Below are 17,671 nucleotides of genomic sequence, written 5' to 3' on the forward strand. Positions count from 1 at the left end.
GAGGGTCCTGGCTGCTGCGCGTTTATTAACCTCCAGACGTTGTTCATTGCCTGAGCCCTCATACGGTTTTAGAGCCGGAGAGACCCCCTGGCACTGAGCAAGCAGACCAGCCTGAGATGACAGGGAGTGGCAGAGACACTGGCAAGCTAGAGGCTTGGGGACAGACTGAGGGACAACTGTCACTCTCAGGATCATGCTTCTGTGGCTTCTTATTTTTTCAAGAGAAACTGGAAATCTTCATTTTCTGTTTTAAAATATCCAGTGATTTGCATTTAAACAACATGATATCAGACCAAGTAAAAACAGGTCGATGGGTAAAAGGCTTGCTTAGCCTCAGCCTCCTCCAATCTCGTCTTGCCCCCGCCGGAGTACTGACAGGAAAACTGAAGCTTGGGCCACGTAGTGACCTGGCAGGGCACCACTGAAAGGCTGAGTGGGAGCCAGACTGGGAACTGGTCTTCTGGCTGGTTTTCCAACCAGTCCCCTGACTCACCCCCCTATGCCCCGTGGTGCCTGCCAGATGGGATTCCAAAGTTCCCAGCCTGCCCGAACAGAGATGCAGGTGGCACCCTTCTCTGTGTTGTTTGGTCACCTGTGGAGATGTGCTCGGTGTACATTGTGGTCCCCGTTCTGCCACCAAGGACCTACTGAGCGCTCTTAGCAGCTGAGGAGGCAGGTGGAGAATACCCGTCCTACACAGTTTTTGTCAACCTCCATTCAGTATCAAAGGGACAAATGGTCTTATATTCTCTGTCCCTTTCTCTCTTCTAGAGTAACTTCTCACCAGAGGGGTAAGGTAGGAGCTTTTGAAACACTCAGATTCCTGGGTCCCAACCTCTTTTCTGCAGGGAAGAAGCAAGACGTAGGGCCCTGGGGGTGGCCAGGCAGCAGTCTGCTTCTTCTTCCCCAGGTCGGGGTTATATCCATTCTAAAGACCTGGGCTTGACTCCTACCTGCTGGCCCCAGCCTGCCGCTCTGTGGAAACGTGGAGGCCTTTACTATTTACCTCCTGGCCAGGTTGGGTTCTTCTCCCTCAGGACCTCTCATCAGCATTGGACACCTTTGACCCCCCCACCCCCTTCCTGCACCCCATGTCTCCAGCTCACTGAAACAGCTCCTTTTTGAGTGAGGCTCTGCTCGGAGGTGGTCCGGTTAGCTCAGGTGCCATGGGCTCACAAAGGAGTTGCCCCCAGGTTGTCTTCTAGGCCTAGGTGGCTCTAGCATGGATGCCCTGCAGCCTGGTTCTGCAGGAATGTGGAGGTCAGGGTTGGGGAAGGTCTCAAGGTCAGGTCTTTGTTCTTACTCCTAGCTTTGTGTCATCTCTGATCCTCTCTGGTGCCAGCCGTAAAGTGAGCGGGGTACATAGGTGGTGGGCACTGTCACAGCGGCCAGTAGTTTACAGGACTGGGTTCAGTGAAATGGGAGGTGATTCCTGGTAAAGGGGGTTCCTTCCCAGTGCCTTCTCATATTTAAAGGGACATTGTCAGTACAGCAGCCAAGAAAACTGGCTTCCCATCCCAGCTCCTCAGCCTTTCAGCTTGCAACCTTAGACAAAGGCACAACTCTCTCCCAGCCTCAGTTTACCTATCTATAGAGAAGGGGATAAGAAGTGAGCCATATGGGATAAACTTGTGGTGGGGGTGCTCCTTGCCCCTGGGACCACGGAGCCCAGTGCAGGGGTGATGGGGCGGGGGGTAGGGTGGGAATCAGGCCAGCTAGGGTAGGTACTTGGCTGTGTCTTGGCTCAGCAGCATGACTCTGTGTAGCCTGCTTGACTTCCCTGTCTGCTGGGGTGTGTTCATGGAATTATTGTGAAAGGCAGCTGATGCTCTGGGCAAAGCAGTTAGTGTGTGCTGGCCCCTGGAAAGTGCTCTAGGACGCGCTCATGGAAACGTTTGCTGCTGTTATTACCGTCATCGTTTGAGAATGGCTCCTCGGGTCCCAGATGCTGAGCTGCAACCTTGACCGTGACTCTCTAAGCCTTTTCTTGTCTTAATTGTCCACTTTCCAGTGGCTGTTGGGCCCTTCCCGTCCCCGTGTCCCCACGGCTGCCAGTTTCTCTTCCCTCTCCCCACCCCTCCCAGAGGGCCCCATCTACCCCTTAGGCCCCTCTCAGCCCTTCATCTGTCCAGCCCAGGCTTCTCCAGACACAGCAGCTTAGAATAATCGCTGTCAAATGTCGCTGCCATCTGTTGCCTGACTTCCGTCCTTCGTCTCCACCGGAACCTCTGAGACTGCTAGTGGTCTGTGGCCTTGAACCTCACCCTCTAGACTGTCCTCGGAGGCCTCATCAACAGGCTGCCCTGGATGCCAGTCCTGTGCCCATTGCTGTCCTTGTTACTTTGTGGCTCCTACCCAGGAGACCCCCCCACACACACACACCAGCCTGTGGCCTCTGCCCTGTGAGATCTGCCCTGCCATCCCTGTCCTTTGGCATGGTACACTTGCACTGAGTGACAACGTGTGTAGGGGTCTCTCCTGAAGGCTCTTTGTCAGTTTTCCTAGAACCCAGGTTCAGCCTCCTGAGGGCCCCTTACCCCAAGTTACTAAGATGGCGATGGGTGCGCAAGACTGGGGAGAACCCTAAATATTGCCCCCATCAACCTCCATTTGCTGCAACTGTGGGGGCATCCTGGGGCCTGGGCTGAACCCACTTGCAGCGGCTGCCGGGTGACCCCAGAATTAGCTTCGCAAACATCTCACCCTGTGGTATGCACCCCTGAGGGCAGGCTCCCATTCTCATTGATGAGGGTTCTGGCAGACACTTTCTGCTCATAAGCTCCTGCTTCCAGCATTCTGTAGTGACTTAATAAATGCTGCTGAGTGACAGGTCTTCACAGGGGAGGATGGCAGCCTTGTGGTAAAATGAGCGGCCTTGTTACTTATCTTACTTCTGGACCAGGGTCTCCTGTAGGCATTCAGGCTGGCCTCCCCTCCCTGTCTCTTTTCTCCCTCTTTTCTCTCTCTACCCTCTGTCCTGCCTTCTCTTCCTTTCCTTTCCTCTCCCCCTCCTCCTCCTCCCTTTTTTACTGCCCCACCCCCACCCCCGTCGCATTCTCTTGGCCCTCCTCTGGTTCGGCCCTCCTCTGGTTCGGCCAGCAGGAGCTGGGGGATCAGGATCCAGGCCATCTGCTGGGGCCTTCCCCCGGCTCCAACAATTAGCCAGGGCTTTGGCTCAGCCTGCCAGCTACTCGGCATTAGCTTTGGGGAGTAACTCCAGTTTGGGGACTCCACAAGAAAAAAGCTCCAATCCCCTTGGAAGCCCACAGCCTGAGAAAGTGTCCTTAGAAGAAAAAGAACCTGAAGGCTTCAGCAGCCCACCTCCGTGTATCTGGGAGCAAGAAGACCTTCCCCACTCTCCCAGCTCTCTCCCCTGCTCCCACCCCCAAGAAAAATTGCTTCGTGCGTGTGAGCTCAGAACACCCGAAGGCAAATATAATAATGAATTTATTATGAAGCCGCTCAGGCTCCTGGGATCACGTGGTGCTGCACAGCCTCCCGCCTGGGTCTCCGCACAGGGTGACCTGGCCTTGTTAAGGCTGCAAAGCATCGCCCCTTTGGGGGGGTGGGGTGGACTCAGGGATCACAGGGGCGGGGGCGTGGGGGCCCCAACCAGGGGGACGCCCTTTATTTGTTCACAAACATTTCTTTCTGTGGTAATGAAAAATTACCAAGAGGGGTGATTAGAGAATGCAAGTCCAGATTGTGCACACGGGGCCTGAAAGTGAAGCCCTGCTGGGCCTGGCCTTGTGGGGTGTAATTACCCCAGGGGGGGCCGTCAGGGGGAAGAGGCGGATTGGTGCTTGAACCGGGAGCCAGCAGAAAATTCATCTCAGCTATTAGCTTGTAATTACAGAGCATGGAGGGAGCAGGCCTGAGGTCTGGAGCCTGGAAGAGCCGGGATGAAAGGAAGCTGTAATTATGGGGTCCACAGGAGGCCGGGAGGGAGTCCCAGTGCTGATTAATAAGGCCCCTCTATCGGGGAGCAGAGGAGGGAGCAGGAGCTGGGACCACATTTAATGGAGGGGTGGGGGCCTCCCCCACTTTTTAATCCCTGCTGTTGGGAGCCTTTGGACAGCAGGCACTCCATGGGGTCTGTTCCGAAGAACACAGAGCGAGGTGGGTTCCGAAAAACATCCCAGTGCTCCAGCCCGGCCCGCGCTTCACACTTGGATCTTTCTTGCTTGCTTTTATTTTTTTAGAGCTTCGTGCTGCTTCTAGCCCTATTAGAAATCCAGGCAGAGAAGAGAAAAAGGTATCGATCAGACTATATACTTTAGTAGAAGGAACAGAGGAGGTGAGGGAGTCACCCAGGTTCTGGGACAGGTCGGGCAATCTTTGCTTCTCCAGACCCTTGTCATTCAGGTCACTTTATGGGTGGCTTTTCCTCTCTGCCTGCCCTCAGCCTCTAACAAAGCGCACAGGCTGTGGGCTCTGTCAGGCCAGCCCTGGAAGGGTCCAGGAGGCAGAAAGCTGGGGATCCGAGGCGTCCTGGCCCCTTGGCTTGAGAGGGCCCGGGAGCCTGTTGGACCTCACCTCCGGGGGTCTGGCTATGCTGGTTCTTTTCTCCCAGGGGTGGAGGGGACAGCCAACGGGGGCAGGAGGCCCTGTCCGGAGGACAGCAGCCTATGATGCAAATGAGAGTGCCAGGAGGCCGCAGGACTCCGGCTTATTCTCCTGCTGAGGCAAACATGTCAGGAGCGCTTGTACAACTGCAGAGAGGGAGCCAGCCCTGCCTCCCGCCGCCGCCCCCAGCCCCTAGACCTCATCCATCACTGGCCTTCACGCGGTGGAGCTTATTCCCAGCTGTTAGGATAATGAATTTACATGAGCTGATAATGTAGACAGGAATTCAGTCAATGGCCAGGAGCGCAGAAGTTAATAAATACCTCTCTAATGAGGGCAGGGGGAGCAGGCGCCCTGGGGCCTCCTGAGGGTGCAGCCGCCCCCAGGCTCCCTACCACCCTCCCCTGGGCCTCCGAGTCACAGTGTCATGGTCTCAGCCGGAGAACACCTGTGGATAGGAGGCCCAGGTTGTGGGGGGCAAGAGCAGCAAGTGGCCCTGAGCGGCCCCCAGCCTGTGACTACGGGGCAAGGCACGGGTAGGAGGGTTCTCAGAGGCTATGTTGTCCATAGCAGATCCAGGGTGACCCTTTCCAGGATCTTTGGGTCCCCCAAGTTTGGCCTTTGTCCTTCTGTCCTAGGTGTGAGAAGCTGCCACCCTGGGCTGTGGTGTCCCACAGCCCCTTTGCTGCCCCTCCCCCATTGGGCCTTTCCTGATGCACACATGCTGAGGAGGAATGCTAATTTTAGACTCCCCTAATGAAGCTGCTCATTTGGAATTCTATTTTAAGTGACCTGACATCAGAGCAGCTTTCCTGGCTCTTAGCTCCTGGAGCCCACGGCTGACACCATAGCAGGGATGCTGGCTTCGGGGGACCCCCGGGAACCCCAAAGGGCCTCTGCATGGCTCTGGAGGCTGCCGGCAGGGTCTGAGAGGCTAGGTTCCAGGCTTTTTCTGAGGAGGGGAAGGATGGGCTCAGTGGGGGCGAGGAGTAGTGTCACTCCGTGAATGGCAGCAGGAGCCTGACGATGGCATCCAGGTGGGAGGCAGAGAGTGGACCTGTCCACCAGGAACCTGGTCACCAGGGGGAGGCCGTGTGAGGATTTGAGTTTGGGTTCCACCAGGGGCACCCCAGTTCCCTTGACTTCTGCACCTGACTGGTAGGAGGCCCTAGTCTTGGGGGACACCCCCATGTTCCTATTGGCTGTGCCAACTTCGCGCAGGCAAGTCTGCATCTCTTTGAGGGCCCTCCGGTTTCGAAAACGTGGTTCACTGCAGAAATACTAGAACACAGTTAAAAAGGATTCAAAAAGAGGTGTGGTCTTCTTGTTGCCACCTGAAGACGCCCACCACTGGCCTTGAGGCATGTGACATTTTGGGGTCTAGCCTGGGATTTGTCCTGTGGCCGTTGTCTGCCTATGCGGCACCTCTGTGCCATCCTGCCCAGCGCTGGCAGCTGGCAGTCACAGCATGCTCCCCCGGATCGCCAGCTGGCCAGCCTGTCACATGGACACTGGGCAGTGACGTCATATCTGTTCCCTGAGCCTCAGGGACGGTCACTGGGAGGTGTAACAATTGCATCGCCCATCTTCACTTCCTTGCTCCTCTTCCCTGGAGCATGTGGTGTGGGCTATGGGGGTGGACAGATCCGGTCCCCCCTCCCCCTGCAGCCCCAGAATGGGTCTGGATCTGGCCCTGACCAACTTTATGTAAACGAGATGTAGGTACTGTGTTCAAATAAGTTGATCCTGCTGCTGACCATCTGCTGGATTTTGGATCCAAGGCTGCCTTCCCCCATCTGTAGAATGGACACAAAGACACCTTTGTTGTAGGGTTTTTGGGATTTAGAGAGGCGTCCAGCCCTCTAAGGAATGGGGAAGAGGAGGGGCTGTTGATGCTATCAGAGGGTCCCACATTGGGGACTCTGTCGGAAAAGGCACAGAGTGCTTCTTTGCAGACGGTTGAACTTCTTAAGCTTCAAGAAGGAAGAGAGATAAGGTGAGAGAGATTTGAGAGGGCAGGTCTTGATCAGTTGAGCATGTGCTGATGCTCGCTGTATCAGCTATCTGGCACTGCGTAACTATCCCAGACTTAACAGTCAGGGATTCAGGAGCAGCTCAGCTATGTGGTTCTGGCTCAGAATCTCCAAAGAGGTTGTAATTGAACTGTTGCTCAGGGCTACTGTCTCATCTGAAGGCTCAACTGGGGCTGGAGGAGCAGCTGCCGAGATGGTGTCTTCACATGGCTGTTGACAGGAGGCCTCGGGTCCCTGAAACATGGGATTCTCCACAGGGTGCTTGAGTGTCTTCACGCGGCAGTTGATTAGGTTATCCCAGAGAAGGAGGTGGCGTGGTTCTTTTGATGACCTTGCCCCAGAAGTCACATACTCACTTCCGTTGTATTCTGTTCATTAGACGTGAGTCAATAAGTTTGGCCCACATTCAGGGAAAGAGAATTAATCTCTATCTCTTTAAGGGATGAGTGACAAAGACTTTGGACATGCATTTTAAACCACCGTACAGTAGCCCGCCTATTTATCTATAGGGGATATGTTCCAAGACCCTCAGTAGATGACTGAAAACATTGATAGTACTGAACTCTGTATATACCGTGCTTTTTCCTTTATGTACGTACTCTTCACAGCTTTTCTTTGGCAAATCCGAATGGCCAGGGTCACTACTCATACACTTTGGGTCACCGTTAAGTAAAATGAGGGTTACTTGAGCACAAGCAGATACCATGACAGTCGATCTGTTCGAGATGGCTAGTACGTGAATGACAGGTGGGGAGGGTCACAGTGCGAATACAGGACAAAGGGATGATTCGTGTCCCAGGCAGGACAGAGCGGGACAGCACGAGATTTCATCACGCTACTCAGAAAGACGTACAATTTAAAACTTAAAAATTGTTTATTTTTGGAATTTTCCGTTTCATGTTTAGAGACCATGGTTGACCGCAGGTAACTGAAACCTCAGAAGACAAAACTGCATTATTGGGGAGTACCATATTCCAATATGTTTTAGCTCTGTGTGTATGTGTGTGTGTGTGTGTGTGTGTGTGTGCGTGCGTGTGCGTGTGTGCGTGTGTGTGCGCGCACGCGCATGCATGCATGCACGCGCGTGTGTGCTTACTTTTTTTCTCAGGCTTCGTGGTTAGGTGTTGGACTGGGCAGGTGGTGCAATAAGCAGTAAGAACACTGTATCTGGACCTGGGAAATGGGGTTCAAGTACTAGATGTGCTGCTAAACTATGGCCTTGAACCATCTGTATGACCTTGACTGGCCTCCTGACAGCTCCTGGCTTCAGTTTCCCCTCTGCACTCTGCTAGCCTCCCAGGATTGTCCAAGCCCATGAGAGTGAGCACAGAGTGGGGGTGGTAGGTGGAGGCTCTGCCGCTGTAGCCTCTCCCAGGCTGTCTTGAAAGGTGACCCGACAATCTGTATGACTTCTGAGGACTGTTTAGATGTCCCCTGCGTGAGGGAGTCTTGGAGCCCCCTCCTCACAAATCTCACCCCCATGCAAAAGAAACGTTGACACATTGAGTTGATGAACAGGACCCTAAGGACTTGTGGACTGTTCACATCAGCTCCCGTGTGTGGAGACATGTCCTCAGGTGTCCCCTGTGAACAGCAGGATGAAAGCTCTCGACCCCTCTGTCCCAGGGTGTCCTGTGTGTCATCCTTCACCAGCTGCCACTGCTGCCTACTCAGGGACATGGAGTTGGCCCTCTGCCCGAGGCATGTACGCCAGGCCTGGGAAGGGCAGCAATGGAGTAGGTTCCCACGTGGGGTGTCAGGATGCTCACCCCAAGCAGTGCTCAGACTTCTGACACTGAGTCACCTCTTCCCCCCACAGCCCCAGGGAGCAAGCAACACAGGTCTCGGCAGCTTGTGTCCCAGTTTGCTGCGCCTGACCTGTGTGGCCTTGGCCAGGACGCTCGCCCTTCCGAACCTGGGTTTTGGCCCCAGTTGACTGACTGTATAATAACAAGCGACCCTTGGTGTGTGCCAACCACGCTCTGAGGCCCCATGCATGAATTACCTCCTTGAATCCTCATGGGGTTAACCTCATGAGGTTGACTTTCTCCTTATCTTTATTTTACAGACAAGGAGGCCAAGGCTTAAAGAGGTGAAATGACTTGCCTAAGGTCACACAGCTAAAGGCAGCAGAGCAGAATTGAAGCCCCAGGCTCCTGGTGGCCAAGTCAGAGCTGAGCTCTGACCTCCAGGCCCCTGCTTTTCCTGCTTGTGTGGTGGCCTCAGCCACACCTCCCACCCTCACTGTCCATACTGTCATAGGTGGAGGAGAGGGTGCTGACGGCAGCCTGGGGCCGAGCTTCTGGAGCATCGTGTTCACTGTGCTCAATGATCCTCAAGTGGCTGGCCAGGTGCCAAGTTGGCTGAGAAAGGACTCTTGTCAGAAACCTGCGTTTTCTGGCGATCCGGCTGCTGGGCAGAGTCCCCGCTGTGCCCCTGGTTCTTGGGTTTCTCTGCTGGGCTTGAGGTGGCTATGGACATGTGGCTCCCTCCCTCCCCTCCTCTCTCTGCCCTTCCAGAAACAGGAGGACACCAGGGGTCAGCCTCCGGTCTGCGCCTCTGCTGCTCAGTGTGGCTGCTGCTGCAGGCACTGCTGCCCACGTGACCCGCCGGCAGCTGGGAGGCCAGCCTGCCGGCCGTGGGCGCAGGGGCTCTTGTGGGGGTCCTTTGTTTCCGAGGTACAAGCCCTCTCCCAAGAGAATGGTGTGCCCTCGAGCTCGCGCCTGCCTCAATATTGTCTTTGATGCACCAGACCCCCCCACACACACTCCCACCGCCAAGCACTCAGCCCTTGTCCCCCAGATTTCTTTTCCTGCCTAGCAGGAGGAGAATGGCACCAGCATAGCCTGGCTCTCTGGGACTTGGGGTCTGGGATATGCATTCGGTACTTGCAGCTTCTTCTCGTTAGTTCTGGGGACGGCAGGTGGGCAGGCAGTCTCGGGCCTGAACCTGCTGGGCCCTGGGGACAGGTGTGGAAACTGGTTCCAATCAGACCAGTTTGGAATGGACACAGAAGCCCACAGAGGTGAGGTGGGTTCTAGGGGCTGCCAAGAGCCTCTTGGGGTGGAGCCCACAGCCTGGGGTGGGGGGAGGGGCTTGCTCCCTCCTTATGGGAAACCCATGTTCCTGCTGTGTTCCGTTCTTAGATGTTCTGTGATTGTGCCCCTCCCCATGCTTCTAAGGACCCCTCCCCAGGTGACTGTGGCTTTCCCAGGTCTCTTTCTGGGGATTTGGAAGTTAATTTGTTCCTCCTTGCACATGACCTGTCACCGCTGCCAGCTACGAGGCCATCGGCCTTGATTTACTCCCCTCCAATGCACCATGGCGAGGGAGCAGGGACCAGGACCTGGCAGGTGGCCCCGAGAGGGCATGAAATGTTAATGGAAAACTTATTTATGGCACTGCTTGCCCAAGACAAGAGCTGGGCCTTTATTGATCAGGCACGTGCGTTGGGGGAGGTTCAGCATCCTCGCTAACACTTGGATGGGATTTGAAAGGCAGGGGGATGGAGAGGGGGTCCGGGGAAGGTGGCTACATCCTCCCCCATGGCATTCGATATCACCCTGCTGGGAGGCAGCTCCTTCCAGTTAGACCTGACCCTGGCCCCTACTGGGAAGGGGGTTTTCCCTGCCAATGGCAGTTAGATCTGCAGTTCTATAGCCTCTCAGGGCGGGGTCTGCACCTGGTGAGGGCCCACGGTGGGGTCTGCGGCTGCTGTGTTCTGTCCATCACTTCTCCCTCAACTGCTGACGAGGCCCATCCTCCACAGGCTGCCGTCCCTCTGAGGCACCTCCCCAGCTGGAGACCAGCCTGGGTCCCTGGGTGTTTTGGGACTCAGGAGGGTGTGGTGGTGGCAGGCGAGGGCTCCAGGCCAGCCTGTTTGGATCAGATTCTGGATATGCACTGCTGGCCATGGTACGAGCCTCTGTTTCCTTTTTTCTAAAACGGGGACAGTTAGCAGTGCCAGCCTCACCAGTGTCATCCTGGAGGCCTGGCAGAAACCTGTGTTAACCATGAGCTGCTGCCCTGCGTGTCTTCGTTATCGTTGTAAATTCGGCCCTTTTTCTTTCTGCTGGCATTCTCTTTGTCGTGAGAATCCTGGCTTAGTGCCCTGTGCCTCAGTCTCCCTCCCCCAGGCCCAGCAGGGGATGCTTTCAGAGCCTCCCTCGCCTGCTCTGTGGCCCTGGAGCGGTTGTAGGATTATGTGGGCCGAGTCATTGGGTATCTGGAATCACTGGGGTCCCGAGCACGCCGGTTCTTTAATTATGGATCCAAGAGAGTGGGGGGTGCTGCTGGACCCTTAGGAGCGCTGTCTGGACTCTGGGTTCATGGCCCATTCTCTCTGCAAGTGCTGGCTCTGTCTGCTTTCCCTGCCTGTCCCGTGGAGCCCCCTGGGCTGCTCCCACTCCCTGCATGCTGCCTGCTGCCCGGAGCCCTGGACCCCGCTCTGGTGCTGGCCTCCTGCTCTCTGGGTGACCTCTGGTTCTTCTCTTCCTGTTTCAGGCATGAGCCATGAGCCCAAGTCCCCTTCACTAGGAATGCTTTCCACCGCGACCAGGACCACCGCCACCGTCAACCCCCTCACCCCCTCGCCGCTCAATGGCGCCCTGGTGCCCAGCGGCAGCCCCGCCAGCAGCAGCGCGCTGTCAGCCCAGGCCGCGCCGTCCTCCAGCTTTGCTGCTGCGCTGCGCAAGCTCGCCAAACAGGCGGAGGAGCCCCGAGGTAAGAGGTGCCCACCAGGCCCTGGCCAAGGGAGGGGGAGGAGCCCCTGCCTTCCTGCCAGACCTCCAGGCTCCGGAAAGGAGCAGGGGTGGCCTGGGAAGCAGCTGGTCCCCACGAGCAGGAGCTGGGGTCAGAGAGCCCCGCCCGCAGGCTTGCACGCACTTTCATCTCTCGGTTTTCTCGTGCGGGTTCTGTCTGGCAGGGGCAGCACAGCCTGAGCTTTGGGCCCTCCCGGACCCCTGTCTGGCCAGCGAGCCCACCCAGCCCTGGCACCTCTGCTTGGCTTCTGCTTCCGCTCTGTCCCCACCTCTGTCCTTTCTTGGCTCCAAGAGCCACCATGGGGGCATTGGTGATGGGGACATGTACCCGGAAGCCCATGGGTGAGGAAAGTGGACTTGCTGGGCCGTGGGAGCCCTGAGCAGCCACAGAGGGAGCACTGTACCCTGATCCTTCTCTGGGGTTGCACCCAGGGAGTCCAGTCCCCAGGTAGCTTGTTTCCCAGAGAGTCCAGTGGCTCCAGGCTCTGATACCCGCTCCAGACATGGCAGAGAACAGTCTTGAAACTCGAATGATCCTGGAGCAGGCGTCTCTGGGGCAGCTCAGCCCACCACTGCCTAACTCCCTGAGGCAGGAGTTGCTTGGTGGCATGGACAGAGATGGGTGTCCCCCAGAGGTTCGAGTCCTGGCTCCTGGTGTCACTTGGGCAGTGACATGCTCTCTGACTTTGTGCAAACACTGACCCTCTCTGAGCTTCAGTCTTATTAGTACCATGAGGTTCTCTATGCCTCTGGCTTTGGGCACTTCTCGGGGTGACAATCTAGCTGCCCGTGTCAGTCCTGGTCAAGGGCTGCTGGTTGGACGATTAGGGGTGGGGGGTCAGTTTGTGGCCAGAGCTACTGGTAGACCTGGGTCCACACGGATTCTGCTGCAGGCCTCCCAGATACCTCTGGACTTGCTGCTGGGAGGTGGGGGAGGGGCTGGGAGGGGTTGACCTCTAAGGCAGAGGAAGCAGATACACAGGGTGATTCTGCCCGCCATCTGCCTCACCCCAAAGGTCCAAGTCTTGGCATCTGAGTTCCAGGGCCTTTGGGGGCACCCAGGGACCATGTATACAGGAAGGAAGTATGTCAGCTTTCTGTGGCCTCGGCTTAGTGGAACAGACACTTGCCCTGACTGGGATGGGCTGGGGTCTTCTGATTTCGGAATCTCACCACTTTCCAGGCCCTTTCTGCTATCTGGTTGTTGGATGGAGGAGGCAGTGTGAGGAGAATGAGCTTAGAATCGATGGGCAGGGAGACAGTGTCCAAGGAGGGAGGACCACTGGGGCCTGGTTTTGTGTCCGCCTGCCATGGGCTGCTCTGTTCACCCAGGCAGAGTGGCCGCCAGCAGACCTTTCACGGCCTTGCATGCGTGCCTCTCCACATCCACCTGGGAACTCCTGGCTGAGTGACAGGCTGTAGGAGCCCCGCTGGTGTCAGGAGGCCCTGCTGCTCAGGACTACAGTAGTGCATCATGCATCTGGAGAACAGATGTCCAGAAGGCAGCGAGCTCTGTGCCCAGCCCTACTGAGGCCCCAGACCAGACAGCCCGGGCTGGCTACAGAGCCCCCTGGGAGGAGCACACACAGCGGGAGCACACACAGCGGGAGCCCAAGCTGGCGTTGAGGCTTGGGGGTCTCCAAGAGCCAGCGAGAAGCCCCCGGGGCGGAATCTGCCCCGCAGCTCCCTGCTTTGTCTGTCTTCTCTCTCAGCATTCCAGAAAGCAGAGAAACAGAGCTGGCGCTGCTTTCAAAGTGCCTGTCGGACGTCTGTCAGCATGTGGGAGGATGCTGTTTCCGCCTGGGTTGAGTCACCCCAAGTGTCAGGGCCTCATCAAGCAGCTGTGTCCACTCCCGGCCCACTAGGCTCGAGTCCTGGGTTAACACCCCACATCTGCAGAGGATGTGGCAATGGAAGGGCATGTGTCCCTCCTTGCTGAGGCAGGCAGTGGAGAGGTCTGCAGACATGCCTTGGTGGCCCTTTGTCTCCTCTCCGATGCCTCAGGCTGACCCAACATCTGGCTTGAGGGATGGGCCAGTGGGCAGCCAGTGTGCTAGAGGCTGCCGGGCCTTGCTGGCCAGGAAAAAAGTGTGCTGCTGGCAGACGGGGATCAGACCCTGTGGCTGTGACCAGGGTGTTTTGAGTGATGTCCTGGAAAAGGTTGGGAGAGAGAGGAGGGGGCTGAGCCTCGCTGGCCTGAGCTCACACCGTTGTTGAAGCATGACATCCGCTGCTGGCCTGACTGAGGTGATCCCCTTCGTTCCGATGAGAAAACAGGTTGGGGGCTTTGACGTGGGCGAACCGTGGGTGTATGTGGACCTGGGATGCCCTGTTACTTGGGTTCTGCGGTGTGTGTGCCTGGGCCTCGTCAGCTTGAGTCTTGGCTCCGGCGGCCACGTGTGAAATGTTAGAGTTTGAAGCCATGGCCGTGAGCTCAGTTTTTGATACCTGCTCAGCCCTAGTCAGCCCTTGATTTGAAGAACTGAGATGTTCAGTTTCTCTCTGGAGTGTCCTCTGGGCTGTACCCCACATTGGTCCCAGTTTTTCCCAGCGAGTCACACCAACTCTCATCTTGCCATCTCCACTGTCTGTAGAATTGGCTGGCAGCCCAGGTCGTACAGATAGAGAAGCTCAGAGAGGTCACGTCATAAGCTTGAGGTTACACAGCTGGTGATGTGCCCTCTGACCCTTGCTGCTGCTGCTTATGCCTTTCCAAGTGGACTCGGAGAGCCAAAGTTAGGTCGACAAGCCTGAGAATGGTCCTGGCAGGAGAGGAGCCCCCCTCGACCCTAGTCCTGACCGCAGTGGTACAGGGAGCCCTGGGTACTCTGTGCCTCCCTGGGGAGCATGGGGGGAGATGTGGGCTGTCTGCTTCCAGAAGCCTGGGGGCAGCTAGGCGAGAAGAGAGAGGCAGCAGGCCCTGCCCTGCCTCGCCACCCCAACCAGAGAGCACAAGGTGGGGAGCCTTCCATGGGCTTGGCAATGCAGGAAGGGGTTGGACTTTTACTTGTTAATATTTAAAGACATAGCTCACATGCCGTAAGATTCACCTTTTAAATTCAGTGGATTTTAGTGTATTCGGAGTTACACAGCCATCACCACTATTCCAGAACATTTTTATCCCTGAAAGAAACTCCAGACCCATCAGCAGTCACTTCCCACCCCGTCCCTTGGCCCCCGCAGCCGTGCTCTGCTGCCCCTCTCTGGGTTTGCTGTTCTGGACGTCCTAACCTCCGTGGGGTCACACGGCACGTGTGACTCCTTCCTGTGCTCAGCCTGACGTTTCCAGGTCTGTCCACAGTGTAGTGTGCCAGTAATTTGTTCCTTCTCGTGACTGAACAACCTGGTGGCTGGATGGCACCACACACCTGTCCCCAGGTGTGTGAGGAGGTGGGCCCAGCAGGGGCTCTTCCCGCCTTCATCACAGCGGTGACTGTTTATCGAGCACCTGCCATGTACCGGGCAGTCTCCCGCCACGTTCTCAGCACAGCCCTGGCCACTGTTCTCCGTGTTTTGCTGGTAGACAGACCCAAGCTTCAAGCTTCCCGGCGTCGCACATTACAAGCAGCAGCGGGGGGTTTGTCAACTCCACAAACTCATGTCCCGGGACACTTCAGCCTTCTGCCTCTCCCTGGCACCCATGTCATCCTCCCTGTAGAAAGGGAGCCAGGGCCTCTACTGAAGCCTGTGCTCCCACGAGGGCCAGGCCTCCTGTCTCTGCAGGGTGTCCCCAGGACGATGGGGTAAAGGGACCTCATACTCCCAGAGGTGCTGGCATGTCAGCATCTGGGGCCTGAGGTGGCCCAGGACCCCATGGCCGACTCCCAACAGCCCCACCCCCCCGGGCAGAAGTCCTGGCTGGAGCCAGAGCAGCTTCCAGACCTGCACAAGAAGGTGGTGGGAGAGGCAAGGCTGCAGCCCCTCCCCCGCAGCAGGCCCCATGGAAAACTGGACTGATGGCCCTGGGCCTGGCTTTGGCTTTGTCAGCCACCTGCTGCCTGTCCTTGCTTAGGGCACATATCTGGCTCACCTTTGACCTTCTCTACCCCACCTCCCAAACCCCTCCCCCGCTTTGGAAATGGCATCTTATTTGAGCCCTAGACCGTGCTGTCCCCTCTGCTTCTCAGGCTAATGTCTTTCCTCCCTTCGTGTCCCGAGGGTGCAGTTTAAAAATTCAATCCAGAGGCACTAATCTGTATGCCGTATCGCCTGCTCTACCCTGGAGAAAGGCTGTGGAGAGTAGAGAAGTCGGCCTCAGTGGGGAATTTTATCTTTCTGAGGCGCCGAGATTACATTCTTTTCATTGTAGCAAAACCACCCCGCTCAGTCCCCTGTGTCCAGTGCGGCTGGGCGTCCGTCCCTGAGGGCCTGGTGGGCTGGAGGCACCCGGTTGTGCCTGGACGGACTGTGTGTGCCGCAGAGGCGCTGGGACCGCTTGACCTTTTGCCCAGCCTGGGGTGCGTGCCCAGTGGGCTGGACACTTGGGCATTAGCAGGTTCTGGTTCACGTCCTGGCTGTGTGTCCCGGGCATGTCACGTTACCTCTCTGAGCTTCCGTCTTTTCTCAGGATGAGGATAATGTCTCCACCTCATAGATTTTGATGATTCAATGAGAACACGCTAGCGCCAGACACAGCTGTTGTATGCAATTAACGTGGGCCACCAAGCCATCATCACCCCGTCTCTACCCTAACTACGGCCACCCCTGCCCTTACCCCCACCCAACACTAACATCTGCCCCCACCCATCTCTCCACCCTGCAGCAGCCCAGTCAGGGGCTCGAGGGCCCTCACTGGGAGGGGCTTGGGAAGGAGAGTGCAGACATGGATGGGGGATGGGGAGTGCTCCTGGACACTGGCAGCTGCATACTGGGTCTTATGCTGGCAGAATTGGACCCGACTTTGGGGAGAACCCGGCCCGTGTGGCCTGCGGGTCAATCAGTGCCACCACAGTTGCTGTCGTCTGTCCCAACGGTGTCGGGGGTGCATCCTGGGGCCCAGGGCAGCCTCTCTCCATCACTGAGTCCCTCTCTTTACTCCTTGGGCGAAAAGGGGATTCAGGGAGTGACTGAGCCTACCGCAAACATTCTAGAAGGAGCCTTGGGCTGCCAGTTTGAGTCTGACCTCAAGTTGGTCCTGGTGCACCCTTGGGACGCTTCCTCAGTGACAGACCAGGGGGCCCTACCTTGAACTGAGGCATCACACAGTGCTCCTGCTGGAGCCCTCCCCCATTACCCTGGCCACCAAAATGATGGCCCCCTAGGCCACTCTGCCTTCCCTCTGCCTCAGAAGTCCTAGGCCAGCTCCAGCTTCTGCCTGGCCCCCCATTCCTGCCAGTCCCCCCCACCAGAACCTCTTCTGGAGAGAGACTCCTTCCAGCCTAGGAGTCCTGAGATCTGCTGTCCTGGGGTCGATCGTGACCACTCTGAGCCTCCCAGCCTCCTCCAGAGCTCACAGGGCATGTCAGGTATCTGCAAAGCATCCCAAGGGCTTGGAGGGGCTTGTCGAATGACTGGGAAAGGGTGTGAGACGGTGCAGTTCACACTTCATGCCCGCCTGGCCCCTGCTTGCCCTGGGAGACACCCTAGCCTGACCTTTCTCCTCTGGCGCCCACAGAGGGCAAGTCTGGGAGCCCGTGTCCCTGCTCCTCCCCGCCCCCCCAAGCGTGATGGAGCAGGGGCTGCTGCCAGGCGTCGGCTCTCACAAGCTGTGTGACAATCTGCTCGCCTCCTCATTGCAGCAGGCGCCTCCCGTGGGGCCGCAGCGCCTGTCTGCCAAGGAGCGGGGGCCGCTGCACGGGGGGCCCAACGTGGCCTCAGCCGCTTGGGGAAGATACTCGAGACACCCTGGGCTTGAGCAGTTCCCTGTCCCCAGGGACACATTGGGCCTGTCCTAATTCTGATCCACTCTTGTCTCTGCATGTCCCGCCTGCCTGTTCCAGAGGCTGGTGGTCACTTCTCATGCTTCCCCACCCCATTGAGGGTACCGGGGTGCCCGGGAGCTCGGCTGTATGGGGTGGGGTCTCCTCAGGTAGCCGTGGCCGGGGGACCCTCTCTGTGGCCAGGGTGCTAGACTGGATGGAAGGAGCAGAGTGGGCTTTGAAGCCATGTGGGCCCATTCAGATCCCACATCCTTCCCTCCTGGCAGAGCCCGGAAGGCACGTGACATTGCCACCCAAACCCTGTGGGGCGGCCGAGTGGCCTCACCAAGCTGGCACAGAGCACAAGCACCATTTTCATCACCTGTGAGAGAAACGAGCAAGCTGCCCGAGCTTTATCTGGACCAGACACAAGGGGGTTGACAAGGGTGGTGAT

The 17,671-nt window shown here is 57.2% G+C and overlaps 1 protein-coding gene across 4 annotated transcripts in view; it reads left to right on the plus strand.

Moving 5' to 3' along the window:
* GSE1 (Gse1 coiled-coil protein) overlaps positions 1 to 17,671 on the plus strand; it is a 416,570-nt gene that overhangs the window by 366,329 nt on the left and 32,570 nt on the right. For 3 of the 4 annotated variants that reach the window (XM_015600369.2, XM_015600371.2, XM_015600370.2), the window contains exon 3: positions 11,103 to 11,321. The exons of the other annotated variant lie outside the window; for it this stretch is intronic. In XM_015600369.2, coding sequence (XP_015455855.1) covers positions 11,103 to 11,321 — 219 coding nt within the window. The remainder of the gene's footprint in view (positions 1 to 11,102; positions 11,322 to 17,671) is intronic. 4 annotated transcript variants of the gene reach the window in all.

This window comes from Pteropus alecto, unplaced genomic scaffold (genome assembly GCF_000325575.1).
Source record: "Pteropus alecto unplaced genomic scaffold, ASM32557v1 scaffold7, whole genome shotgun sequence".
In the NCBI taxonomy this organism is placed as follows: Eukaryota; Metazoa; Chordata; class Mammalia; order Chiroptera; family Pteropodidae; genus Pteropus; species Pteropus alecto.